Genomic DNA, 27,469 nt, shown 5'->3' with positions numbered 1-27,469 from the left:
TAGCATGCCAGGAGCCAAGACGCTGGGCATCCTCACCCCATCAGCAATCTAGGCCTCCACGAGAAGCTTCAGAGAAGACAGGAACCACCAAACTCCCTTGCCCCTTCCTCCTGAGTTGCATCACTATTGGTCATTCATTCACTCAGCAAATATTTATTGGATGATACTATAGTCAATACTAGAAGCATTGTGTGGTGAATAGAAAGACAGCCTTGAAGACAAGAAAACTTGGTTGAAGTCACCTCCTGATGCCTATAGGTTGTGTGACCCTGGTCAAGGTGGCTCTCCCAGGTTGTAATGTTTCCTCACCTTAGAGTTTCCTATACTGATGAAACCACAGGTCCAGTTCCTAGCCCTACTGTGTGCAGTGCCACTGTATGCAATACAGGCCTCTTGGCCTCAGTTTCTTCATCTGTAAAATGGAATCCCTGCCTAATTCACAAGGTGATTGTGATGACAGCCCTTTGTAAACCTTAAAATATAATGTTACTCTGCCTCAGATCATGCAACCTCTCCTGAGCTCAGGAAGGAATGTCTGAAGAATCTGGGAGGAATAAAAAACCAAAAAGTACACTTGTATTTCAAGACAACTTTATTAGGGGGACAGGGGTCACCTTGTCACCTTCCCCTCCTCTCCCCCCAAACCTCCCTAGGTCAGCTTCGACTTCTTCCGGAACTCTGACGCTGTCTTTTTCTTCATCTCCCTGGCCAGTTCCCCAATAAGCCTCCAGTATTCATGGAACTTGAGCTCAGAATCCTGATTCACATCCAGACTCTTCATCTTCTCATCCAAGGAGCCCACGTCCTAGGGAGACATAGAAGGTGTGTGTGGGGGGGCAGCAGAGAAGAAACCCCAGGGGAGATGAAATGGAACCTTCATAGAACGTCAGAACTAGAAAATCATTTCCTCAATCCAGGAACTCCCAAACTGTGTTTTGAGAAAGTCTAGTGTTCCCAGAGTTGGGGAACGGGATTTCTGTAGGAAGTTTCCAATGCTAATAATATTTTTCCTCCTAAATATTAAATATGAAATTGAATATTAAAACTACTACTTATACATAGTTGGGGTATAAAAACAGACTTAGTTTTCTTTATTTTGCTCCAGGTCCTCATTTATCCTAAGGGAATTCTATAACTCTCGATCAGCATTTATCGTTGTTGGTACATTTGCCAGCTGCGTCCAACTTTCCTGACACCATTTGGGGTTTTCTCAGCAGAGATACTGGAATGGTTTGCCATTTCCTTCTCCAGCTTATTTTACAGATGAGGAAACTGAGGCAAACATTGTTGAATGACTTGCTCAGCATCACACAGCTAGGAAGTATCTGAGGCCAGATTTGAACTCAAGAAGATGAGTCTTCCTGACTCCTAGCCTGACACTCTATCCACTTTACCATCTAGATGCTCTCAGCATTTATATATGTATGTATGTATGTATACATATATATATACACACACACACATATATACATGTATATATGCATATGTATATATACACATGTATGTATGCACATATATATAAATATTACATAATATATAATGATTATATATTATATACATTCATTATGTAAAATAATTCCTATTTAAAATCATTATACCATATGTGTATTGTTAATCATAAATCAATATATTTAAAATCCCAAATTATTCTCTGGACAAATCAGCTTAGAAAAGGTTGAAAGAGGGAAAAGGAAGGGTGAGGAGACCTTATTCAGCCCTGTTCTGGCCCAGTTATGTTTGAAATGAAGCATCACAGATTTAGAAATAGAAGGGCCCTTGGAGGTCATCCATCCCAACGCCCTTATTTTACAGATGAGGATCCCGAGGCCCAGAGATAAGGGACTTGCCCAAAGTCATCCAGATATTAAGCGACACAGCTGGGACTCAGGCTCCTAAGCCAATGTTCTTTCTAACCCACTAACAGGCAGGGCTTTTGTTTTGTATTGTTTTGTTTTAATATTCCGGTAAATGTATTTCAACAGAATTTGTTTCAGTAGACTCCCAAAGGGGTTCAAGACATAAAAGGGTTAAAAAACCCTGAGCTAGAGGAAATGATGAGGAAAGATGGGGATGGGGGACATGGGGACAGAGAATGGGAAAGGAAAGGGACTCTAGGCCTCGGTCAGTGTGAGTGTTACTGAGTGCCAGGGCATCAAGGCAATGCTAAAACAGGACAGCCAGTGCAAGTGTGTGCCTGTCCTTGGACTCTGTCCAAAATAACCTTGACCTGTAGGAAGAGTTCTGGAAGATAAATGTGTCATGCCAGGGCTGGGAAAACATTTACTCCTGTGATTATGTGACTAAGAGGAGACTTGAATGATGCTGGATTTTGTGGGATCTTGTCTCCAGTCACTGGTACTCTGCCTGAACTCATTCCTTAATGATTAACACACTCCCATTCTATCATATTCTCTCCACCTGTAGGATTCTGAAAGCCTAGCTATCACTGTTCAAACCTGGAGTCTTTATTCCCACCTCCACCAACCCAACCCCTCCAATGTTGCACTCCGGATCTACCCGAACCTTCCACTGTGCTATCTGGAATGCCTGTTCCATAATTAACACATCTGCTTTCAATCTTAAACCTTCCTTTCTCACTGAGTCCTGGCTCCCTCCTGATAACACAGCATCTCTGGTGACCTCTCCTAATACTGGCTGAATTTTCACTCATAAACCCAGTCACTACTCACGGTGGGGGAGTTGAAATATTCCTTGCTCCCTATTGCCACATTCAGACTCTTCCTCTACCAACATCACTCATTATATTCTACTCTCCTCCTTTGAAGTTTATTGACTCCATACTTATCACCCAGTAAAGATTCTGGTAACTATTATCTACCTATCCGCAGGATACTGTCCTTCCTTCCTCAATGAATTCAGTCACTGGTTTATAGTCTCTCTCCTTCTCAATTCCTGCCCTCATACTAAGGAACTTGAACATTCACATCGATGTTCCCTTAAACACTCCAAATTCCCAGTTACTCTATTCCACAACCTATTTCTACATTACACCTCACATTTATGCAGAGATGGTTATGCCCTTTATCTTGCCACCACCCAAGAACACTTCTATGTTCATGAACTCTAAAATAGCTTTATATGATTATAACATTTTGTGATTCCACCTTTCGTTTTGCCTTATGACCCCCTAACACTTTTCTTTGTCCTTACCATGACTTCCAATTCCTCTGCCTCTCACTTCTTTCCCAGGCCATCACCCCTATACTAATTATATTCTTCTCCCTTCCCTAGCTTGACCCTTTGGGTGAAACGGTTCAACTCTATAGTGTCCTATATATTCGAGTCCCTTGCCCCCTTGACATACTGCTGCTGATCATGCCCTATCAAGCCCAGTGGATCATTCCCACCATGCTCCGCCTTTGCTCCTGCTCTGGGGCTACTGCAGAAATCCAGAGAAAAATCAAGAAGCTACCACGACTGGGTCCACTACAAATTTACATTGCATATTACCAACTGGGGCCTGACTACAACAAGGCAATCCTTTTACACCTCCACAGTTAAATCCCAAGCACTACAGCAGCTTTTTCCAAACCTTTTCATTGTTCCCCAAAAGTTCTGTGCCTTCCCTTTCCCCTACCCTCTTAGCTGAAAATCCTGCCCTTGTAGCTAAGCCAGTGGTAGCTAGGTGGTACAATAGATAAAGGTTGGACTTGGGGTTCAGGAAAACCTAAATTCAAATCCTGTCTCAGACAACATGTACTAGCTGTGGAACCCTGGGCAAGTCATTTATTCTTTCTCAGACTCAGTTTTCTTATCTATGAAATAGGGATAATAAAAGTGGCTACCTCACAGGGTTGTAAGGATCCAAAGGGATAATACATTAAAAATGCTATATAAATGTTAGCCTTTATTATTATCTCACTGAAAAACTTGGAGCCAACATGGTGGAGTCCTGCATAACTGTCCTAGGGTTAGGAGGAGCACTAACACACCAAAGCTTGCAGGTGCAAGGAAGCAGGAAATCCTGGTCACAGTTCTAAGGTGGAAAAGAGTGCTTGTGGTCACTCACAGACCAGAGGACAGGCCAGGAGATCAGTGACCACACCTTTCCTTAAATCACACCACTCTGGAAAAACTGAAAACTTATAGACTCCCAGAACTAGCTCTGAGAACAGAAGCAAGAAAGCATGTAAAATAGATAATTTTGATTACATTAAATTAAAAAGCCAAGATTAGAAGGAAAGGAGAAAACTAGGGGAAAATTTTACAAGTTTCTCTGAGAAAGGCCTCATCTCTCAAATATATAGAGAACTAAGTCGAATTTATAAAAAATATAACTATTCTCCAATTGATAAATGGTCCAAGGATGTGAACAGGCAGTCTTCAGACAAAGAAATCAAAGCTATCTATGGTTTTATGAAAAAATGCTCTAAATAACTATTGATTAGAGAAATGAAAATTAAAACAACTCTGAGGTACCACCTCACACCTATCAAATTGGCTAATATGACAGAAAAGGAAAAGACAAATATTGGAGGGGATATGGGAAAATTGCTACACTAATACACTGTTGGTAGAGTTGTGAACTGATTCAACCATTCTGGAGAGCAATTTGGAACTATGCCCAAGGGGTATTGAACTATGCAAACCCTTTGACCCAGCAATACTACAAGATCTATATCCCAAAGAGATTTTTTTAAAATGGGAAAAGATCTATATGTACAAAAAAATTTACAGCATGCTTTCTCCCCGATGTGTATTTGCCTTTCTTTCTATGTCCAGTGCTTATTAGCCTAGCGCCTGACACTAAGTAAGTACACTGTAAAAGCTTGTTCCAACTCTTTTCTGAGCCTAATGCCTGGCCGGGTTGAAGGCTACAGCCTAAGATCCGTCCACTTAAAGGCTGTTAAAAGCCTGATAAATATGCAACTCATTAATTTGTATGTTCATTCATTGATTCCTTTTTTCTTTTACTTAGGAAACAGGTCATGAAAGTACCTATTCTGTGGTGGCCCTAAATTGGGCACTAGGGATAAAAAGATGAATAAAACCTAGCCTTTTCCCTCAAGTGGCTTTGGTTTTACTGGGAGATTTAATATGTGCATATCCGTATGTGCAAATGTGTAATTGTGTATATTTGTTCGACTGTTGCAAAGGATGGAATGTTGGATTTTGAATTGAAAGATATGAGTTTAAATCACATGTCTACCATTCACTACCTTGGTGACCATGGACAAGTCAAGACCACGGACAAGTATTCTGACTTGTCAATAAGCCAGCTATTGTTAAGAGCCTACTGTGTGCCAGGCACTATGCCCTATAACTGCTCAAAGTCTCAGTTTTCTCATTTGTAAAATGAAGGAGGGGGTAGGACTAGATGAACTCTAAGGCTCCTTCCCCACCTAAATCTAAGGCCCTACGACCTTGCCCTTCCAAACACAGCATTAGGGGTCAAGAAGATTGCCCCCCCTTTTCTTTCTCTTTCTCTCATCCCTCACCGCAATTCCTGACTCTGCTAGAACAAAGAAATCCATAGAATCATAAAGCAGATCACAAAATCATAGATTCAGAGCCAAAAAGGACCTTAGAGGTCATCTAATCCAACTCCATTTTACAGATGAGGACACTGAGGCCCAGAGAGAAGCCACTTAACCAAAGTTGCACACAGAGTTAGTGGTATAACTAGATCTTGAGTTCCTAACCCAGTATTCTTTCTAACCCACTGATAGCCAGAGGAAATGATAGCTTATAGGTGGATGGGTGGGAAAACTTAGAGCAAGATGCTTTGTCCTTCATTTTCAAAGAGGACCAAAGACATCTGTAATGGCAAGCAAAGTGGGACTTTTCGCTGTTTTTTTCTTTTGGAATAATGCCTCTCAGCACTAAAGCAATCAAGTGCCTTTGACTGAGTCTTGCCTTTGTTTCAATCAAGAGTCTCTGATTGAATCAAAAATCTTTGATGACTTAAGTCACAAGACAGCCTAAGTCACATGAGTTTGAGTCACATGGTTGTGACACCCTCTGATCCTGAAGAAGCATACTCGGAGGTTAGTATTTTGCTTTGAGGGCTCGCTCATGGGAAGACTGTTCCTGTGATTTGGCCAGACAAGACTCTAAGTCACCGTTAAGGAGCCCCCCGACTTTCAAAACCCAGATGTTGGTGCTTCTCTCTCTGACTATGTATGTATTGCTATGGTCAGACAGAAGCCTGTCTGTTGATTTGTGTTATTTTCTCTGTTTGTAATTTCTGTTTGTATTTACTCAAGTTCAGGGTGCTGACTTTTTCCCCTGAACTAAGTGAATGACATATGTATGTTTAATTAAAGTAAGATTGTTAACCCCTTAAAGTTGCTTTCCTTTGAAAAGCAGATCAAAGAACCTGTGCTAACAGCCCTCCTGTGTGCTGGTGTTATTGCCCTTACAGCTCCACAGCAGCTGCAAGCAGCATTGTTGTTACAACATCACAAGGTGATGTCTTAACTTGTGAGTGAATTGGATTTAAGTGATGCGGTGCTGCACAAAGTCCTCAGCCTCACTCTCTCTTCTAGAGTCGTCAAAGTCCAGTGACAAGACAAAATTCAAGACAATCAGGGATATAGTGGATGGCCTTGGTGTCTTCGATGTCTGACCATCAATTGGGGAATGGATGAACAAGTCATAGTATGTGGTTGTGATGAAATACTATTGTGCCATAAGAAATGCTGAGCAAAATGCTCTCAGAAAAACCTGGAAAGTCTTACATAAACTGATACAAAGTGAAATAAGCAGAACCAGAAGAATACTGTACACAGTAACAGCAATATTGTATGATGATCAACTGTGAATGGCTTAGCTATGCTCAGCAATACAATGATCTAAGACAATTCCAAAAGACTCATGATGAAAAAAGCTATACACCTCCAGAGAAAGAACTGATGAAGTCTGAACGCAGATATTTTTCTTGATTTTTTGGGGGGGGAATGGGTCTGTGTTTTCTTTCACAATATAACTAATATGGAAATATATTTTACATAACTGCACATGCATAATCTATTGCTTGCCTTCTCAATAAGAGGGGAGGGTAGGAGAGGATTCAGAACTCAAAATTTAATTTTAAAAGGATGTTAAAATTATTTTTAAATGTAATTGGAAAAAAAAATGAAAGATACCTTCACCACATTCTTGCTCCTTCCTACCTAAAAGATAATATGTCTATGTATATATACATACATATACATAAGTATATACATACATATGTGTCTATATATTTACCTATATGTATATATATATATGTTGTTGTTCAGTTGTTTCAGTGCTGTCCAACTCTTTGCGACCTCATAGACCTCTGTCCAGGGCTTTTCTTGGCAAAGATACTGGACTGGGTTGCCATTTCTTTCTCCAGTGACAAAGTGACCTACCCAAGGTCACACATCTAGGAAATCTCTGAGGTTGGATTTAAACTCAGGTCTTCCTGACTCCAAGTCTATTGCTCTATCCACTGTACCATCTGGCTGCCTCTGTGTGTGTGTGTGTGTGTTCTCTCAAATAGTCATCTGTTATTTAACTTGGAATAACCCTATCTTTGAGAAGCAGCCTCGAATAATAGATAGAGCATCATCCCCTGTCAGGAAGATTCAAGTTCTTCTTCTGACACATACTGGTTGCTATGTGACCCTAGGCAAGTCATCTAACCTCAAAATGCCTCAAGTCACTTTTAAAGATTGAGTTGCTGAAAAGCTGTTGATGTACATTAATAGGCAGGGGGTGTTCCCTATACTATTGAAATCACAAGTCCAGTCTCACACACACACACACACACACACACACACACACACACCTCTAACCTTATTTGTTTTTTCAGCAAAGTTACTAGGATCAAGGGAATGATGATGCTGTAATATATCCAGACTTCAGCAAGACAGGCATTTTATAAAACCTCTCATGATATCCTTGTGTTAGAAGAGAAGATAACTAGTTAGGTTGACAGCAGGTTGAGGAGCTGTACTCAGAGAGTGTTGATTGATCGGTATCAGCGTGGAAGCCATCTATCAACATGTCTCCAGCCCTATTATCAGCTCAGCATTTTTGTCAACAACTTGGATACACAGAAACCATGCCTATCAAATTACAGAAAATGGATGAGCTGGGGGGAATACCTAATAAGTTGTCTAACAGAATTAGTTTGCAAAAAAAAAAAAACCTCACAGGTAGGCTGAAACTAATAAGATTCTATGATAGTGTACAATTCTCTTTTCTTTTTTCTTTTCTATTACATATGTAGAAATCTCCATTTTTAAATTTTTACATTCAGAATAATTTTTTAAATTCTACAATGAAAGTTGAAATAATGAGCTCCTTGTCATTAAATGTGACAGTTCTTAGCCCAGTGCCTGGCACACAGTAGATTCTTATAAATGCTTGTGATTGACTGACAAGTATTCAATTTTGATGACCCATCTGTCAGGAATGTTGTAAAGACAAGTATGTTTTAGGTAAGAAGTTGGAATAAACTATCTCTAAGGTTTAGCTGCATGGCCTTCAGAAAATCCTTGGGTCTTAATGTCCTCATCTACAAAGCAAAAAGCTTGCCCTAGCTCGTCATGAAGGTTCCTTCTGGATCGAACATTCTAGGATTTTAAGTATTTATAGAGTACTTACGGAATGCCCAGCACCATCCTAGCCAATATGGGGATATAAAAAAGTATGTATGAGGTATGTCTCTACCCTCACAGAAGTTACGTTCTAGTCAGGGAGAGAAAAGCCTTATTAATGCACAGTGTTAATTTTTATAGGAGTCACAGTCATGGGCTCACACTCTACCACACTCAGACCATCATAGTTGCACAAGATCACAAGACCTCATTCATCTAAACACATGTAAGAAGCAACATGACATATCTAGATCAAGACTCAAGTCTATACTAGCAGTGTGACCATAGACGGGCAAGTCACTTAAACTCGCTGTGCCCAGGGACCATTCCCCAAGTTACTGAGTACTCGTTGATCTATATCCTTGGAGACAGTTTCTAGTGTAGTATGAAATCATGGGATCATCCCAGTTATAGACCACGAAAACAAACACACAGTGCTTTGTCCAAATGCACAACTGCATTCATTGTCTTCCACAGTTGTATATTGAAACCACAAGCTGTAACACAATCACATTCACAGACACACTGCCATACCCAAGGTGTCACGCAAGTTGTCAAGTACCTACAAAACCACATCCGTGCAAGCCATCACATTCCATCCTAAATTACCTTCTCTCTGTCACAGCATCCTCCCAGTTTACCCTGGGTTCCCAGTTACCTTGAGGAGGTGGGGCAGTTGTTGCGTGGCCAGCTCCCTAAATTCATTGACACTGAGGCTGTCTTTCTTTCCCTCTCGATGAGCAAAAGTGAAGAAGGTTTTCACCACCGTTTCAATAGCAGCCTCCAGTTCTGTCAGTGGCTGGGCAGCCATGGAGAAGGCTAGAGGTGGGGAAGCTTGCTCTTAGACTAACTGTGGATCCAAGGTTGGCTAAGGAGAAAGGAATATCCAAAGGTAACTTCTAGGGAGGAACCCTGCCCAGGTGTTACCTACTCATTCCCCCATCTCTGTGGGGTATTCTAGAGCCTTAGAAAGAGATCTGTCCCCACTCCTGTGAGGAGTCTCGGACCGGGGAGCCCCTCTGTGTGCACTCATTATGGGGGGGGTGTCTCACTTTGTGAGCAATCAGGCTGACAGCCTCTGTCTGGGGTCTAGCACCCTGACACACGGAGCTATTTAAAATGTCTCTGCCTCAGCTCTTTCTAAGGCATCTTCTTGAAATGAGAGGGGGCGTCAGAGTGGGTCAGAGATGCCCTCTTCCCACTCCATCAACTAAAGGACCAAACGACACAAATGATAAAGTTGGTATTATCTCAACCAGTGTCCTTCAAGTCCCCCACGGAAAACATACAGATGTTTCTCAGCCTAAAGAGCAGAAAGATACGCACCCTCAACAAAATACAGACTGTTCCGAAGTTAAGCTAACGGTAATGAGTCCTGGCTTCGGGGTTCCTCCCATCTTTTAAGCTACAGAGTCGGAGGCAGGAACTAAGCTGCCAGCTATCTCTTTACAGCCCCCACAGTTTAGTTCTAAGAGGACAGAGGGTTGGAGAACAAGGAAAATCCCAAGCCCTCTCTAACTTATATCTGACCCTCTTCCAACCTGTTCAAGCCCGAAGACCACCCCCCGCCGCCCGCTCCAGTCCTTCCTTCAGAGCCCCAAAGTCACTTCCTGAATTCCCAGGTCCAGGACTGGGGGGAGGAGCTCATCTTTCTCCAGAGAAAGCGGGTCCCTCATCCACTCCACTCCAAAAGGAGTAGGTGAAGTAGGTTTGATACTCACCCTCAGGTTTTGCCTCAAGCAGAAGTAGGGATGGGCTGAGGTTTATAAAAGCCCAAGAGGTGGGGCTGGGGAGACCGAGTCCTCCGCGAATATCCCGAGGTATTGAGTTTCCCGTGGTGAACTTCGGCAAAGGGCACGCCCACCCACTCCTCCTCACCCATCAGCGCAGCCCGGGTTCGGTACCACCAACTTAGCCAGCTTTCCCCCAGCCCTTAAGCAAACAAATGTCAAACCTCACTTTCCCGGTCTCATCCACCCTTCCAGCCCCAGAGACATAGCCCCCACCCCGAGCCTGCATCTCGTCCTTTAAATCCCTCCCGCTCACTTCCCATCTCTCCCTCTTATCTATCCCCAGCCTCTCAAAAAGTCCTAATTCGTGCATCCCAGCCGGCACTTGATGAAATTAAGAGTAAAGAAGGCACTGTCTTTTGAGGAATTCTGGAGATGAGGCCTCTATCTGAGAGACTTCATTGGAGGAGTCCCCTTCTTTTTCCGCTCAATAGGGCATAGGGACCATGCCTCGGCACTATGGACAGGGCGGTCCAAGGACCAGAAGGGTTCAACAGCCTGTGGTCTCTGATCTCACCTCTCTTTCTCTCCCCGCTACTTTATCCTTTCTTGCCCTCTCTGCTCTGTGCCAGGCCTGAGCTGGCACCAAGATCAACCAAGAACCCCCGTGGATTGCTAGCATGCATGTGGAGAATGGAATGTTTAAAAAAAAAAAAAACCCGGACCTGGGGGAGGAGGTAAAATAGGGCCAGCTTGTCCCAACCCTCGAGACAGAGGGCGCTTCTGTCTGCTAACTGGCCGTTTGCTCCACTGGCTGACAGCCCGATGAGAGGGTGGAGCTAAAGGTAGGAGGGGGTGTCCAGAGTGGGGAGAAGGACGCCTGAAGTGAGATCTCCCCACACCGGCTCTGGTCACAGGACACGCAGCTTCGTCCCTCTCATCTGCTCCCCCTTCAGCCCCGAACCCACCCGTGAGTATTCTGCTTTCTCGGATACAGAGGGTGTGCTAACTACAAAGGGGATGGTGGTCTCAAAGAGTCTGGGAATGTTGCTCAGTTGAAGGGAACTATGAGTGAGCAATAGGGGACTTTGGGGCTGAGTGAAGGATCTGAAGGGTCCATTCATGGAGGGAGGATCCAGTTACCTGGGGACTTAAATGGTGGAATGGGACGATAAATTTCTCTTCTCTCCAAAAGCAAGACAGCCCCTTCCTCAGAGAATGGTCCTTTCTAGCTGAGGAATCCCCAAGATTCCCCCTTTTATCCTTGGGGCTTCCTAGACCCCAACTCATCTCTCTCTTGGGTTTGAGGGTGGAGGATTGAAACATCTGGGCCCTAGGCCTTTACTCTGCTTTCTCTGGGGTAAGTAGCCCTGGCATGAGCCAAGTAGAAGACAGATAAGTTTTGACTGGGCAGCTGTTCCCAAGCCCAGGCTTTCTTCAACCCCCAAGGGCCCTGGGGTGGGGGGGAGGTTAAGACTCCAAAGTATTCCTTCCCAGGGTCTGAGCCTACTCCCATGCTTTGCCCCAAGTTTAAACCCCTAATAACATCCAAGAACAATAGATGAAAAGTTTCTATGAGTGGATGCCAAGGTGGGGGGGCGGGGGATTCTAGGAAGGTTGCCCCACTCACCTGCCTCTCTACTCAGTAACCCATTGCCTTCTTTTCCCTCTTCTCTTTCTTTCCTAACTTCCTTACTTCTTCCCCTCCTCCCTCTGGCATTTTTTAACTATACCCTCAACAAAGTCTCTACTGAGTTGACACCTTTCAGAGATACCACATATCACACTGTACTCTTCAGGGCTTCCCAAAGGGTCCATAGGCATTTTTGTGGGGGAAAACTCAAGGTTCCCTTGGCTCCTCAGGACCTCCACATCAGTGATGGGTGATGAGGCTGGTAATAGGAGATGCCAGCCCCCCTTCCCCTTATCCCCCCATCAGACCCAGGCTTCAGGTTCCCATTCCACACCCCCTCCCCCCTCCTTGGTCTCTGTGACAACCATCTCTCATGTCCGAAGTTCGGGTGACACTCACAAGGGATCCATTGAGGAGCTAGAGTGTCATCCGATAGGACCCATTGTCCATCCCCCCAGTCCTGGAGAAAGAGGTGAGAGATACTTGATCTAGGACATCCGAGATCCCCTGTGAGGATGAAGGGGGGAGGGGAGGGGAGGGGAGAACTGGTGCTGTTTATTCCCAGAGCAGAGGAATGTCCTGGGTTTTGAAGCTCCTCTCCAATGCCATACCCCACTATAACCTCACACCTCATCCTCCTTCCTCCCCTCCAATTTCTTGCCCCTTGCCTCAGATGGAGCCCCAGGCATACAATTCTCCATCATTTCTGATCACCCCAACTACACTCCCATCTACTCTTCCACTTCTTAAGTTCAAGCTGCTGGTGGGGAGAGGAGATTGCACTTGGACCCTAGTTTCCCCACCCCCACCGCACCAAGGAGCCCAGCTCTGGAGGATAAGGATCAAACATTCCCTTCTCCGTTCCCACTATCCAGGTCTGATTAGAAAGAGTTGGTTCTCAAGACAGACTTCAGTCTGGCAGATTCTAAAGCATAGAAGGTGGGGGCAGGGGGCAAAGGAACTAAAAGTAGGGAGATATTAGAGATGTCAGAGGGATGTGAGTAGGGGGTTGCGAACCCCTGGGCAGAGGGAGAATTTAGGGGCATCAAATATAAGAAGTTAGGAAAAAGCATGAATATGACACTGCGTAAGCGGTCCTTCATCCCTACCCCTCTTCGTTCTCAGTGTGGAGAGGGCAGGGATAGTTGCAGAAGAGACACCCTAGCTGGGGCAGAACATGCTAGGCCTTTGATAAAAATAGCACCAGAGAAAGACCGGTCAGTTCCTAAGACCCACCCTCATTCCCAGGGGCAGCTGCCTAGTGAGCAAGATGTCCTTTTTGTCCATCCACCACTGAATTCCTCTTGCTCCCTGGTGCTGCCCAGTGTTCCCTGTTTCTACCCCTCCTTCTAGTGTACCCACAATGCCCCCCTCCTCAGACCCCCCTCAGCTCCTGCCCATCAACTTCCCCCATATTCCCTGCCCTGTGCCCACCTCTAGCCCCCTGTCTCTTTCCTTCCCTAGCCTTGAGCCTTCAACCTCCTCCCCTTTCTCTGAACTTTTACTTTGGTTTTTAGACCATGGGGAGAGGCAGCATAGTGTGCTAGAAAGAAGCCAAGGAAATCCAGGTTCTAGTCGCAGCTCTGCACTAACCAAATACATGATCTTGGGCAAGTCATTTCTCCTTGCTAGTCCTCAGTTTACTCATCTGTAAAATTAGGGAATTGGAATCCATCGCTAAGATCCCTTACAGGTCTGAGGCTTATGATGCTTTAAAAAAGGAAGGGCTGAATTAATCAGTTCTTTTGGCTTCTGCTAACTAAAAATAATAAATGAGCATGTAAAGAGTTAATTTAAAAAATAAACAATAATATTGAATATGGTCCTAGAGGATAGAATCCACATCACGAAGGATGGAGTGCATTATAGTATATGGGCTTTAGGAACCCAGGGCTCTCTTCTTTCTAGCAGCCCTGGGTCTTGATCCCTGTTCCCTATCCCAACCTCACTCCAATCTGGCCTGGTGGGGGAAGGTAGGTGTGTTGCAGCCATGGGCTCGGAGCTGGAGACTGCCATGGAATCTCTCATCAACGTATTCCACGCCCATTCTGGCAAAGAAGGTGATAAGTATAAACTGAGCAAGAAGGAGCTGAAGGAGCTACTGCAGGCTGAGCTTTCCGGCTTCCTGGATGTGAGTGTTTGGTGGTTGAGGGGGTGGGGGAGGACCCTAGGGCTCCCAGCCTGGGAGCCAGCTACTGGACTCAAACTGAATGGGAAGCAGCTTCTATATTTCCCTTCTGTCATGTTGCCATTCTCCATCCCAGTTCCTTCCTCTGTCCCTCAAAGGCCTCTCAGACTCTCTCTTAATTAATTTAAATCAATTCAACAAACATTTCTTAAGGGCCAGTTATATGCAAAACACTGCGATAGGCATTAGGGACCCTAAAGATGAATTCCATTGCCCAGTCCTTGAGGAGCTCACACTCTGAGGGTTATATTAAATACATGAAGAGAGCTACAAAGTAGTCCAAGTCCCAGTCCAGCCCGGTCTTGCCTTCCCATCCCACTCACACCCCCTCCCCATCCCTTGCCCTCTAAATTTCCTTTTTACTCCCAGTTTCTTCCATGTCCATCCTCATCACCCTATACAGTCTGGCTCAAGTTCCCCTGTGAGTCCCTCCTCCTAGTCCTTGCCAATTCTCCATTCCCCCTAAAGTCTTCCCAGCCCTCCATCACAGAAACGCCCTTCTCTCTTATTCTAGACCCAGAAGGATGCAGACGCAGTGGACAAGGTGATGAAGGAGCTAGATGAGAACGGCGATGGTGAAGTTGACTTCCAGGAGTATGTGGTGCTGGTGGCTGCGCTTACCGTGGCCTGCAACAATTTCTTCTGGGAGAACAGTTGAGCAAGCAGCCCAGCCCTGGCCAGCACCAATAACCCCGTTCCCTCTCCCCTCATTCCCACCCTCGCTTTCCACATTGGTCCTCCCCCTGCCCTCAGACTCCCCCAATTCACTGTCCCAGGCTTGGCCGTAGCATTTGTGGTGTACCGCTCCATTACGCATTAAAGCCTTCTCTCCCAATAGTTGTGATGTTTGTCTCCTTTGGGGTTTAGTAAAGAAGAGGTAATAACTCTCCCTGAGGGCAATTATGGGAAGGGCTCATGACTTTCCTGAAAATTCCAGTATGCTATAGGGATCTGGAGATCGAGTATTTGGGGTTCCAGACTGATGGGTGGAGGGGGGGGTAGAGTTGTATAGCACAACCTCAGTGTGCTTCATTTTCTCCCTTTGAAAGGTGGGAAGGGGAGAAACCCTCTTTCCCAAAAGGACTAAGATGCTAAGACAGGTAAGGAGAGCTGATCCCATCAACTAAGTCTCCCTCCAGGTCACCAGAATGCAATCAAAGGTTGAGAAGTTAGAGGTAAAGTTGTTAGAAGTTGTAAGAAGGTGAGAAGGGGCAGAGGCCCAAAAATTATTTAGGACGATAAGATCTAGAATTGAGACTTTTAAAATGTTTTTAATCCAGGAGCTCTTTTTGTTAACTTTTTGTGTGTCAAGGATACTTTTGGCAATCTGGTGCCAGGCGCTTAATAAAATGTTTATTGACTGGTGAAGCTCATGGAACCCTCTCCTCGGAATACTTTTTTAAGTACATAAGATGCATATGATTACAAAAGAAACCACCTATCTTGAAATAGTTATCAAAATATTTTTTAAAAACAAGTTATGAACCCCAGGCTAAGACCCTGCCTCTTCTAGTCCAACTATCATTTCACAGATGAGGAAACAGTCCCAGTGAAAGAAGTGTCTAATTAGCAACAGGTTGGGATTGGAAGCAGCCATCTCAGCACAACGTTTGGATTAAACCTCGGTTTGGTACCGGTCACGGTACAGGATCTCCAGTTACGGCCGGGAGATGCACAGGGAAAGGGACAAGTAACAAGCGACACAAGGGTTGGGACCGGCCCGGGGTCAGTGGCAGAGGGGCAGGGAGGGAATGACTCGGAGTACAGGACCCAGGTTTACCGCCGCCACCTGTTCTCACCCTGGGTCAGAGGTTGGGAATGCACCGGGAGCAAGTGCCTGCCAGAGCCCAAGGATTTCAGGGTCTGATGGACACACGTTAACTGTGTGCACTATAAATGCCCTCTTGGAACATAACGCTGGGTCCACAGAAGCACCAAGTGGCCACTCAACAGACCTCACCCTCCCCTCCCCTCCCCTCCCCTCCCGGTATGCACGTGTTAGCAACGACGCCGGGGGGCGGAGCCCACAAGAGCCCCGCCCCTTCGCGACGAGCGTGAGGCTCACGTCAACATCAACGCGCCGGCGCCATTTTGGCCAGCGCCATTCGACTCTGAGCGTGGCGGCCATTTTGTTCGGGTCGCCAAGGGGGACTTGGTTGCGGCAGTGGGTGGGAGGGCAGACCGAAAGAAGAACGAGGACCCAACAGCCAACCCGTCACGCAAGCGACTAACTACCCTCGGTCTCAGCCCAGCATCTCCACCCGCCCCAGACAAGCCCAGCGCGGCCGGTCCCCGGCCCCACAACCGCAACCGCAGTGGCAGCGGCGGCCCCCGGCGGAGCGCTGGCGTCTGTGTCCTTTGGTGCGTGCGCGCGTGCGCGGCCCGGCCTGGGGCCAGAGGTGGGGGAGGGGGTGAAGAAAAATCTTGGGGGGGGGGGCTTGAAAAAGAAGGGTTAAGGTAGGAAGAAGAGAGGGAACGACTAAGGGGGAGGGGGAGGGGAGCGACCGCGGGGTGGGGGGGGGCCGCCTAACACGTGACTCGGAAGCGCTGCGGGGGCCGAGCGATGGGCGGGGGAGTGGGGGGGAGGCGAGCTCGTGAGGACGGAGAACGACTGAGGGGGCGAGCGGGTGAGGAGGGAGAGAGGAGGAGAGCGTTTAAGGGGGGACCCTGAGCCCCAAGAGGCAGAGGCTGGGGAGGAGGGAGGAGCACCAGAGGAATGGCGGGCGTTGGGCGAAGAGCACGAGAGAAAAGGACTCTGGGGGCGGGGAGCCGAGAGCGGAGGAGGGACCGAGATGGAGAAAAGGGGAAGTGAAAGGTTTAGGCCGCGAGAGAAGTAGGGGCGCGATGTGTGCTTTTGTACTCAGTGTTGGGCCCGAAAATGTTAGTTGATTTTGAATAAGTGGCTGGTTTGGAGGCACCAGGGCCCCGTGGAGACGAAAGTCAGAGGGGTTCTGAGGAAGACAGGGTGCAGTTACGTGAAGGGCGCCCTGCTTAGAGGCAGGCGTTTTCCCCACTTGGGGGGAAGTCCGTTCAGTCCGCACTTGGTCATAAGCAGCGTCCAGCCTTTCTCGGGACCAGATGAGGAGGCATGTGCTTAATAGCACCGCCACTGCTGGATTCTCCCTGGGGGAGGGGTGATCGGGGCAGGCAGGCAGGCCGGCCTCGCTTGGTAACTTTACGTTGGGAGGACTGCTTTATAGTCTCCGGCTCCGCAAAACCACGATACCTCTGCTGACTGCTGGTTGTAGCTGTCCCTTATAGAGATAGTGTCACCTGTTTTGCTTAATCCGCCCGTTATCCTTTACAGATTCCCGGGATTTGAAGATGGCTGCACAGTCAGCTCCGAAAGTCGTGCTAAAAAGCACCACCAAGATGTCTCTAAATGAGCGGTGAGGCAGCCAACAGAAACTTCAACTCCTACATAAGGAAACTTTACTTAAATTGGCCCCGGGGTCCAATAGACTAAAACCATCTCGATTTCTGCCCAGTTTTTAAGTAAAAGCTAACCTAAATATCAACAGAAGGCTAAAGACCTCTGTTCTTAAGTTGCTGCATATGGTGGTACGCAAAGCAAATTGGGCAATGTTTCAAAATCCATTATCGGTAGCTGTTTACACTAAAGTATTTGAACCGTTAATCTGGTGGGATGTGTTTTAAATTAAAACACTTCACACCCTCCCTTTTTATTCATGTTTTTTTACATTGATATAGGGGATGCTGCAGCACAGTAGCATGTTACCCTGGCTGTAGGAGGCTTGCTGCCCAGTCCAAGGCCGACAGGATTGTGGTCCGGCCTGTAAGAGGCAGGTAGCAGGCCAAAACTCAGCCCAAAGGCTCTTGAATGCTATTCTTGGGCCTTGTAAGAGGCACCCTCTTTGCTTCATCTCTGCATCTTTCAGTACTGCTTTAGGCTTTGTTTTTACTTCTTTTTCTATTAAATGTTCTTTCCTGTCACATTGAGCTTTCATAGATGACACTCATTGGAGTGTCATCACATTCTCAGTCTAAGTTGTTGCACTAATGCATGACTTTTTCAAGAAGACTCACTTGGGGTAATTAGGTGAGATGCCATTGAAGTCCAGGAAAGTTAAGCTGTTAAAATATAACACCATAAAGATTTCTGTGTTAAAATTTTTTATGTGGTTCTTTTAACTAAATGGAAGGTAAATTACAGTATGGGACATAGCAAACTAGAAGGGAGGTTGCTTTAACTGTTGTTAAGCTTAATATTCACCATGAGAAGCAAGCATTACATAGTAGATAAAGAACAGACTTTGGGGTCAAAAAGATCCAAATTCAGGTCTTGCTTTTGACATTCTGACTCTATTACCCTGGGCAAGTAATTTATTTTCAGTGCCCTGGGCAACTCTTTTGAGACTTTTAAGTTAAGGCAGGAGTAAACCTGCCTTGGTGGAGGGAACCTCCTTACTGATAGCTCTCTATACCGATAAAGTCCAGGCCAGAAAAAAAGAAAACTGTTCAACATGAAGGCCCATCTGGGTGTGGGTAGATAGGAAGGCCAGCTGAGTCAGGAAAGCCTGGATTCAAGGAGCCACTGGCTGTGTGACCTTAGGTCACTTAACGTCCCAGAATTCCCAAACAACTCTGTGAGAAGTGTTTGTATAGGGACCCTGACTTAAAGTCAGACCTCATTGGAATCCTACCTCAGAAGCTTAGTAATTGTGTGACCTTGAGCAAGTCACTAATTACCCTCTCTGGGCCCCAGCTCCTCTTTCTGTAAAATAAGGCAGTTGGAATAGGTTATGCCTCTGAGATCTCCCTGATCTGAGTTTAAGAGCAAGTGCCATTCTGTATTGGTAAAGGGACTTTCCTCACTGGATTTCCTACACTGATGAAATCATAGGTGCAGGGGCTCTCCCTTAAAAATTTTCACCGTATGCCCTAGATTTTGTCTTAGTTCATGGCATGTGGTGAGATTATAAAATGACTTCTTTGCATGTAACTAGATTGACAGAGACAATAGAAAACTTGATACACTCCTCTGTTGATATGGAGGCATCATTTCCATGGACCTTAGAGGGTGCCGTAACCAGTCCACAGTCACCCATAAGGTGCACCTCAGACCAGTTCCCTCTAAAATTACTTCTCTGATTTACCCCACCCCAGGGTATTTGTTTTGTGCTTTCCTCTGATTCTTTGTAACATCTTCTGTATTCCTGTCATCACCATATCTGCTTATTGCGTGTTTTTCATTCCTTCCACTTTTCTAAAAGCAGTAACCTAAGCCCTTGTTATCACTTTTGAATGAATGTACTGCACTTACCTGCATTTCTAAGTTTCTGATTCTTGCACGTTTGTGGAAACAGAGGAGTCCTTGACCCACATCAGCCTTGATCTAAGCGTACCACTTTACATAAAGTTCGTGGGATCTGGAGCTCCTGGTCTAGAGAGCCATGAAAATGCCAATAAATGTTTTGTAATAAAGCTTTTATTTAAACACCCATTTTGTTCGACCTTGAAGCTTTACTAATATGCTGAAGAACAAACAGCCGATGCCAGTGAATATTCGGGCTACGATGCAGCAGCAACAGCAGCTAGCCAGTGCCAGAAACAGAAGACTGGCCCAGCAGATGGAGAATAGACCCTCTGTCCAGGCAGCATTGAAACTTAAGCAGGTGAGAGAGTAGGTCATAATCCTCCAGAGGCAGCTGGTGATGCCTGTCAGGCAGCCCTACTGATGGCTATGCAGGATATGGTGGATTATTACAAGGTGGCTCAGGGTAAGAGCTGAGGATTTTCTGGAGGGAAAAAGGAGTTCAGAGAATTTTATTTTGGTTGAGAAGTAAAATAAGTAACCTACTGCATTTCTCTTTGGGGGTTGCAGTTTAATGTGGCCTGGATCATGTTTATAGGTAATAGTGTGTCTGTAATTTTCTATTTTCTGGGACTTCCTCAAGAACTAATTAAGTTTCTTGGCATATCTCATACCTCTCTTTAATTCTCTCATTGTTATGGAGGTATTTATTGTCAAATGACTTAAAAGCTAGGAAAACAGGCTTTTTCTCTCTCTTCCCCCCATCTAGAAATTCTGGATAATCTTAATTTATTTGTATTGACAATGCTAAGTAACTTGGGAAAACAGTGATTTTAGAGGTAGTGAAGGAAGCCATTCCCCAAAACAACTGGTATGTCTAGAAGAAAACAAGAAGTCTGAATATACGATTAGAGACGATTATGGTTTTCAACCCAAATTTCCAGTAAGGCACAATCCATATTTCCACCTAGGTCTGAAGTAAAACCTGCTCTTTATTATTCATAGACTGTGTATGCAAGTCCGGAGAGTGGCTGTGGAAGGATATGTCCAAGCTGTGGCTGGCAGTCTGGAGGCCGGTGCCATGCAACTGTAAGGACTTTAAATGGGAGCACTTGCATGGCTGTGCTTAGATCTAGTTAAATATAACACACTCTGAACCACTGGGCTCACTGGCCAAAAATAAACAAAGCTTCAGCTACCACAGAGTGGCTAAAATATTTTATCATTTAAAAAAAAAAAAAGATGGTAGGTAACACTAGCTTCTTCAAAGAGTTCAAAATGAGGACAAGTTCCTAGAGATAAGACTCTCTAGGTCTTTCAAAAGAATTGTTATGAGTGAAGTCTATATGGAAAGTTTGCCTCCAGAAACTTAAACAGGGTATTAATTGTTGCCTCGTCACTATAAATATTTAGGGACCAGTAGTGATAGCAGGGAAAAACTAGGCCTTTTGCTGTGAGAAAAACAGCCCTGTGTGGCCGTTAATGTGGCTCGTGGAATGGATTTCTGACCTGTGGTGTGTCTTTCTAAAGAAAAAGAACAGCGTAGGGAGACCATTAATAGTCATGGTTCATCTTACAGTAGGGTATACAGTGCATCAAAGCCTACTTAATTGTTTAGAAAGAGAATTTATGTTCACATTTGACCTTATTACACTGGGAAATTTTTTCATCACCAGCATATTTTCCAATGACTAGGAGCTCAAAGGTGACTACTATTAAAGGTAACTAAAAGCAAGGGTTTGTGCATGTTAATATTGGTGATTTTAGAGAATGAAAAGACATTTACCAGGCCTCTGGTTTTCCTCAAGGCTACACCTGATTTCATTTGTGAGGGGACATTTTTCTCTCTTGAGAGAAGGGAGGGATCTGTGAAATCTTCACACATACGTAGTACAGACTTGTTCTGAAAGGTAGTCAAGAATTGTATTGACTTAAAGATGAAAACATTTAAGGTTAGTTGTTTGTTTTGTACTAAAACGTAATTAATAATGATACCTATTGGGAAAATAGATGTGGGGTCATGAATTTATGAAATTTCAAGAGCTTATAACTTTTCATGTTTATTCGTCAAATCCTAAGGTAAAGGAAGAGACATCTACAGGTGTAACCCTGAGAGTGAATTGAAGGACCACATTACAAGCAGGAAAATCAGATTAGGTCTTAACTATCCACAACTCAGATAAATTTGTAATTTAAATTCTGACAAAAGATGAAGACTGTAATTCTCAAAAAATCAGAATTCCCAGTTTTGGAAGGTAGAGTTGTTGGTTTATATAGTGTTTTGTTGGTATAACTAGTCGTGTCAGCAAGGTGCAGCAGAAAATGTTGGAAAAATCTAGCTCTCTATTTAACTGTGAGACCTGGAGCCTTCAACTCTGGTCTCAGTTTCCTTATCTGTGAAATGAAGGAATTGGACCAGGTGACCTCTAAGGTCCCAGCTCTGAATCTATGATCCTTTGATTTATTTTAGGATTCCCTTATAGCATTCACAAAGTTAACTAATCGAAAGTGGAAAAACAACCAGTAAAATCCAGGATTTGAAGATAGAACTTAAAAGGCTGAAGAGATTTTGGTGTGTGGTGACTGAATTCAAAGCATATTCAGGTAGTTTGTAGTGCTTTCCAAATTCAGGACCAAATTCAAGCTTCTTAAGAGTGTTCAGGACAAAACTCAGCTTCTTTCTTCTCCTGAGGCAAGTACTAGCTTTTTCTGGATGGGGATTCTTAGGGTACTCACTGCAGGGCTTTCCCTCCATGCAAAGCATCTCACTTGCTTCTCTGTGCACTGTGAATCTCCATCTCCTCTGGACTGTTTCCTGATCTTAACCTCTTCAAAACTTTCCTTTCAGAAGAGCTTAAAACAACGTCTAGGTAAAAGTAACATCCAGGCACGGTTAGGCCGTCCCACTGGCCCCCTGGCCAGGGGAGCAGTTGGAGGACGGGGCTTGCCCATGGGCCAGAGAGGCTTGCCACGAGGAGGACTTCGTGGAGGACGTGCTACAAGAACCCTGCTAAGAGGAGGAATGTCTCTTCGAGGTCAGTCCTTAAAATCCATTATGCCATGCCTCTCTTCCCCTTTCCTTCGTGTTACTTAAGGTCATATAGCTCTTAATCTGGCTGCAAAGGTTATGTTTTAAGATTACTTGTCTTAATTATATGGAGTGTTCTTTTCTGATTATACCGACAGTGGTGAAAGTCTTTGATTTGCATAAGAAGTAATCCATATCTTCCCTATGCCATTTTAATTAAACTTGCCACCCTCCTCATTCACTAAAAAATAGGTCAAGTTTACTTAAGCAAACCTATGAGGTTTGTTCTGTTGGGCCAGAACTCATTAGATAGGCCAGCTTCTTCTGTGTATACTGTACTCTGGTATACCATGATTAGAGGACTTTTAAAAACAACATTGATGAACATAGTACAGTTTTGCACTTAATCATACGCTTGCGGATTCTTTGTATATAAGTTGTCCCTAACAAGATTGTAAGCTCCTTGACGATAAGAACAGTCAACTATTTTATAATTTACCAGAATGTTAGGGGCACGTAGGAGGAGCTCAATATATACTTGTTGAAATTAGCACATGAAAAGCAGATTTCTAGTTAAGTGCTCATCCTCCCAGTGTAGACTTGCTCTGGCCAACCTGGAAAGTGTCCATATTATTCCCGTTTAAACCTCACCACCTTTCCCTGGCTGGGATTTAAACTTTATATCTTGAATTTACCTGCATGTGCATTGTGTCTCCCCTCTCCAAGGTCAAAACCTGCTCCGAGGTGGACGAGGCGTAGCTCCCCGAATGGGATTAAGAAGAGGTGGTGTCCGAGGTCGTGGAGGCCCTGGGAGAGGGGGCCTAGGGCGAGGAGCAATGGGCCGTGGAGGAATCGGTGGTAGAGGTTAGTCAGCTACCATCTTCAGAGAGTGTTTCTCCCTAAAAAACTTAGACACATCTTCTTGCGTAGCTTTGTCATCTGCAGGCTTTAGAAGGAGGAGGGGGAACTTCTATTCAAATTCATAAACTAGAAGCTGTGCCATTGTGTAGAGGTACTCCTAGGATTTTCCCAAAGGTTGATTAAGCACATAAAACAGTTTTTAAATATAATTTCTACCAACCTGAATTGCTAATAGTTTCTTTTCAGGTTCTCATTACAACTGACCCAGATAAGAAGTATTAAATTCAACCAATATTTATTGAGCTCCTACTATGTGCAATTCAGGTATTTGCAGGATTGGACAGGTGGTGGTGATGAGCAATATCAAGAACCTTTGGGCCACTAGGCAGCAATATCTGGAACTTAACCTTAGTTCTGAAATCACCAAATAGCAAGATAGAATTGGAACCTGTGGGGAACCCTGAGACTTAAGTCCCTTATTGGCCAAAGTATTCAGATGTGTTGATTTGGCATATGTAGGAATGAAGTTAGTGTTTTACTGCTGATTCCTAGTTTTTGCTCAGATTTTGAAATGGTTTATTCCACCCTACCTGTGCAACCTTTAGTGTTTGCCTAGGGACCTTTTGACCCAGAGAGTGCCAGAACTGGTAAGAGCTTTAAATTTTCCAGGCTGGGGGTGGGGGCAGTTCCCAATGTATGAATTACTACTGGCATAACTTAGGCCTGTGGTACCCAAGGCTCTTAGAAAATGAAAACTAATGCCTTGGATTACCTGTATTTTCATTGTGTGCCGTCTGGTTTGTTGAGTGAATGCTAAGCTAAATTTGGATTGCAGGATGAAATTGCATATTGCCAAACCATTTTAGAACTGATTGCCTGGGGATAAGGCTAAAGTGGCTGTTTTACTGAGTGAATTGGAACTTTCTTAGTGAACACTAGTAAATGATTAATTGCTTATTGGCATAAGCATGACCAGTCCTTAGAGGGGAATGTATTGACAGCTGGGGTTACTTATTGGTTCCTTTCCGATCTCCCCACACAGTTCCTGTGTCAAACTACACACAGGACAGTAGAGAAATGGCTTCTGAGAGCACTAAGCCTCATGGAGGTATTCTATAATATAATACATTGCCAAATGGTCTGGTTTGGATGTGCAATTCAGAGGTAATGGTGATAAAATTGCAAAGCCTCTCAAGGCTAAGAGATTTCATGTCTTTTCAAATCCATTAACTTAAGTCTTTCTACTAGATCATGAGATGTCAGCAGGTCTCTAGTTTTAATTAAAGTAATCAGAAAGTAATTAAAGTAATTAAAGTCAATCAGAAAAGAGGGTAGGGCAATGAAAATGTGAAATTCAGTGGGGGGAAAAAAATCCTTGCCCATAAGGTAGCGGATAGAATCATGCTGAAGAAAGTGTTATAACAACTTTATCCAGTACGTGTTATGCTTATTGTTTCAAAAGATTGACTATGTACTCTTCCTAAGTTGCTTACTGCTTAGTGTTCATTTTGATCAGAATCCTTTTTAAAAAAAACTTATGTTCCTTTACCTTTATCTATTAGAGTCCCTTATTAGCATGAAGATCACTATCCACTACCACATAGTAAGCAGCCTTAAGGCCTCAGCTTAAATGTATAACTTTCTTTTCCTTTTCCTGGGTCAGGTCGAGGCATGGTAGGCCGAGGACGAGGGGGCTTTGGCGGTCGAGGTAGAGGTCGGGGACGAGGTAGAGGTTCTGCCCGTCCTGCGCTGACCAAGGAGCAGCTTGACAACCAATTGGATGCATATATGTCGAAAACAAAAGGACACCTGGATGCTGAGCTTGATGCATACATGGCTCAGACAGACCCTGAGACCAATGATTGAGGCCCGCCTTCCTGTTAGAGACTGTTCTACAAGTTCATAACATCTGTACAGACCCTGAGCTAACAAATGAGAAGACCTGACAGATGCTGAAAGGATCTGTCATACTAGGTTGTGGACTTTATTCAACCACCAGTTCATACATTTTGTGTGTTCCTTTACTTTTTGATACTGTGTTGGATGAAATGTTTGTGGTTTTGTTTTTTTTTAATTGGTTTTATATTATTTTTTTTTCTGTACTCCTCTGAACTTGAATGTGACTGCCTGGTGACTGGAATACGCCTCCTCCCTCCCTTCACTCCCATATGCACTGACATGCTAATGTTGTCCCCATTCAGCCTTCAGGCTTCGAATTAAGGTCCTAAAGAATACTATAGCACAAATCTCACGTTGGAAGCTCCTCTTCTGTACAGAGGTTTTAAAGAGAGGGCTATAAAAGAACTGGTAATTGTTCTTTTAAAAAAAAACTGCAAAAACTGGGGACGGAAGACATATTCAGACACTGCAGCAAATGAGGGGGAGTTAGTTTGTTACTTTGGGGGCCAGGTAACAATCTTGTATAAATTACCAGTGGTAATCAGGTTTTTACCATGCAAGCCCTTACCTCACCTAGATAAAGGTGTTAACCATAGTAATAAGCCACCTTGTTACATAAGCTTCCCCCCTCTGTACTTCGTATCATGAACAAAATGGGTAACATTAGTCAAGCTCTTACCCACAGCAAAGGAGAGAGGCTGTTTGGCAGATTCTTAAGAGGGGAGAGGAGTGAGAGAATTATGGCAGGGTAACTGCCGGGTGGGTTCTGAGAACGCCTTAGAAGTGCTATTATCTTTATTTGTTAAAAACCAAACAATTTTCAGTCTAGAACACTTTGGATTTTACCACCCACATTGGCTTTGCTTATCTCTTAATTCTTTCTTTCCCTTGAAGTTTTAAAGTTCAATCATACCTTTGTCAGCTGTTCCAGTTTCAATAGAATCTTGTATTTCTGGTTCATTGTAACAAAGAAGAAACCGTTCTCAAGTCCAACCAGGCCTTTGACCTTTTCTTGCTGGGTTCATTCGAAACTTCACAGCCATTTCAGCTGGGGGTTCTACCTGTATGCTTTTCATTCTGGATAGATGATAAACCTTGAAATAACACTAATCGTTTTCCCCTGTGTTCACTAGCTCACTTTTACCATGTCAGTCCACCAGGGGGAGCAGTTTTCTCCCCTAAATCACAGCCATGCTTTGAAAAAGCTTGAGTAAAGTAACTCCAAAAATGGAATATACGCCATCTAGTTTTTGGAGAGGGGTAGATTATCTGTTGGATGTAACTAACGCACAATTGGTATGAAATTAGGAAGACCGTCTAGGACCACCCTACTATTCCTGTCTCCCTAGTTAATCCTGTGTTGTTTCAAAAGGTTCCCGTTAGGACAGCTTATACCCTCACCTTTTGGGAACCTGGGGTCTCTTGGGACTTTTTCAGTGACTGGCTCTAGACCCCAAAAGCTGCTCCCAGTGCCAGTGGGAAGAAAAGGATAGTATCCTTTAATTGAAAATAGAACGAGAAAGTGTCAGCTTGTGAGTAGGTATGCTTTAAATTTTTGATAATGGGCAATTAGGTGCTTTAGTCTTCGATGAGCTACATTATACTTAATGTGGAGGCATAGTAGGTTGACGGTTTGCATTTGGAGTGACCATTCCAGACTACAACTTTCCAAGTACCCTCCTAAAATGACACTAGAGACAATCTCCTAGCCTTGTGCAAAGGTACTGACTGGCCCTCTGCAAATTCCCTGCTTACATAGTTTCACCAGGCATTTTGTTTTGGAGCCAAACTGAAGAGAACTGCTATATGGATTCTACATCACTTGGGGGTCTTTTCAAATGCTGCACCTTAGGCATATCCTCAACCAACAAGTACGTGTACACCAACCTTTCGCAGGTGGTGCTTCCATCACTTGAGCCACCTATTTGCACATGCTGAGGAGTGTTTTATCCTGCTCTGCCAGTTTGCCTCACTACTAACCAGGGCATGAAGTTGTAAAGGAGAAAAGGATATGAATTCTATCAAGTGTGTTGAGGCAAAGTGAAGGTGGTGTAGATGGCTAGGAAGGGAGGAAACTAGTGGGAATTTGTAAATGGCTTTAGGTGAAGAGTTGTGTTTAGTCTGGCACAACTGCTGCTGGCTCCTGCTATCCCCAGTTGCTTAGCCTTTCCAACCAAGTCGTAAAAAATGAAAATCCTGAGACGTTCTGGGTAATTATTTGCTAATTAGGTTATCTAATGATAAATTGATCGTTGGTCTCAATG

At 44.3% G+C, this 27,469-nt stretch overlaps 3 protein-coding genes across 12 annotated transcripts; 2 read left to right on the top strand and 1 right to left on the bottom strand.

Moving 5' to 3' along the window:
* Positions 1 to 574: 574 nt before the first annotated feature.
* On the bottom strand, positions 575 to 10,988 carry S100A13 (S100 calcium binding protein A13). 3 transcript variants are annotated; one of them, XM_036755264.1, is made up of 4 exons: positions 10,899 to 10,988; positions 10,313 to 10,523; positions 9,250 to 9,459; positions 575 to 805 (listed from the first exon to the last, which is right to left on the bottom strand). In XM_036755264.1, exons 3-4 carry the CDS (start codon positions 9,400 to 9,402, stop codon positions 650 to 652), a joined length of 309 nt encoding a protein of 102 aa, XP_036611159.1. In that variant the 5' UTR covers positions 9,403 to 9,459; positions 10,313 to 10,523; positions 10,899 to 10,988; the 3' UTR covers positions 575 to 649. The 3 variants fall into 3 exon arrangements, with proteins under 3 accessions (XP_036611159.1, XP_036611161.1, XP_036611160.1); XM_036755266.1 differs by having other exon boundaries at positions 9,250 to 9,410; XM_036755265.1 differs by lacking the exons at positions 10,313 to 10,523; positions 10,899 to 10,988 and adding an exon at positions 9,918 to 10,094.
* A 191-nt stretch (positions 10,989 to 11,179) lies between these two features.
* S100A1 (S100 calcium binding protein A1) lies at positions 11,180 to 14,979 on the top strand. Of its 2 annotated transcripts, none has more exons than XM_036756853.1 (3): positions 11,180 to 11,291; positions 13,932 to 14,085; positions 14,657 to 14,979. In XM_036756853.1, exons 2-3 carry the CDS (start codon positions 13,945 to 13,947, stop codon positions 14,798 to 14,800), a joined length of 285 nt encoding a protein of 94 aa, XP_036612748.1. In that variant the 5' UTR covers positions 11,180 to 11,291; positions 13,932 to 13,944; the 3' UTR covers positions 14,801 to 14,979. The 2 variants fall into 2 exon arrangements, with proteins under 2 accessions (XP_036612748.1, XP_036612747.1); XM_036756852.1 differs by having other exon boundaries at positions 13,928 to 14,085.
* A 1,237-nt stretch (positions 14,980 to 16,216) lies between these two features.
* On the top strand, positions 16,217 to 26,311 carry LOC118846329 (chromatin target of PRMT1). 7 transcript variants are annotated; one of them, XM_036754745.1, is made up of 7 exons: positions 16,253 to 16,503; positions 17,450 to 17,531; positions 19,625 to 19,778; positions 20,423 to 20,506; positions 22,269 to 22,452; positions 23,172 to 23,309; positions 24,970 to 26,311. In XM_036754745.1, exons 2-7 carry the CDS (start codon positions 17,467 to 17,469, stop codon positions 25,170 to 25,172), a joined length of 828 nt encoding a protein of 275 aa, XP_036610640.1. In that variant the 5' UTR covers positions 16,253 to 16,503; positions 17,450 to 17,466; the 3' UTR covers positions 25,173 to 26,311. The 7 variants fall into 7 exon arrangements, with proteins under 7 accessions (XP_036610641.1, XP_036610642.1, XP_036610640.1 ...); XM_036754744.1 differs by having other exon boundaries at positions 22,266 to 22,452; XM_036754746.1 differs by lacking the exon at positions 20,423 to 20,506 and having other exon boundaries at positions 16,217 to 16,503; positions 22,266 to 22,452.
* The last annotated feature ends 1,158 nt before the right edge of the window (positions 26,312 to 27,469 follow it).

The sequence above is a fragment of the Trichosurus vulpecula genome, chromosome 4 (assembly GCF_011100635.1).
Source record: "Trichosurus vulpecula isolate mTriVul1 chromosome 4, mTriVul1.pri, whole genome shotgun sequence".
NCBI classification, from domain to species: Eukaryota; Metazoa; Chordata; class Mammalia; order Diprotodontia; family Phalangeridae; genus Trichosurus; species Trichosurus vulpecula.
The sequence above is the reverse complement of the archived record's forward strand: the minus strand, read 5'-3'. Positions and strand labels throughout refer to the sequence as shown.

What these genes read in the sequence shown, in the direction of transcription:
- S100A13 (XM_036755264.1), bottom strand. Translation starts at nt 9,402, where the DNA reads ATGGCTGCCCAGCCACTGACAGAACTGGAGGCTGCTATTGAAACGGTG. An exon ending in AACTGCCCCACCTCCTCAAG is followed by an intron (nt 806 to 9,249) that starts GTAACTGGGAAC and finishes ATGTCTCCCTAG; the next exon opens with GACGTGGGCTCCTTGGATGA.
- S100A1 (XM_036756853.1), top strand. Translation starts at nt 13,945, where the DNA reads ATGGGCTCGGAGCTGGAGACTGCCATGGAATCTCTCATCAACGTATTC. An exon ending in AGCTTTCCGGCTTCCTGGAT is followed by an intron (nt 14,086 to 14,656) that starts GTGAGTGTTTGG and finishes CTCTTATTCTAG; the next exon opens with ACCCAGAAGGATGCAGACGC.
- LOC118846329 (XM_036754744.1), top strand. Translation starts at nt 17,467, where the DNA reads ATGGCTGCACAGTCAGCTCCGAAAGTCGTGCTAAAAAGCACCACCAAG. An exon ending in GAGGCCGGTGCCATGCAACT is followed by an intron (nt 20,507 to 22,265) that starts GTAAGGACTTTA and finishes CTTTCCTTTCAG; the next exon opens with AAGAGCTTAAAACAACGTCT. An exon ending in TGGAGGAATCGGTGGTAGAG is followed by an intron (nt 23,310 to 24,969) that starts GTTAGTCAGCTA and finishes TTCCTGGGTCAG; the next exon opens with GTCGAGGCATGGTAGGCCGA.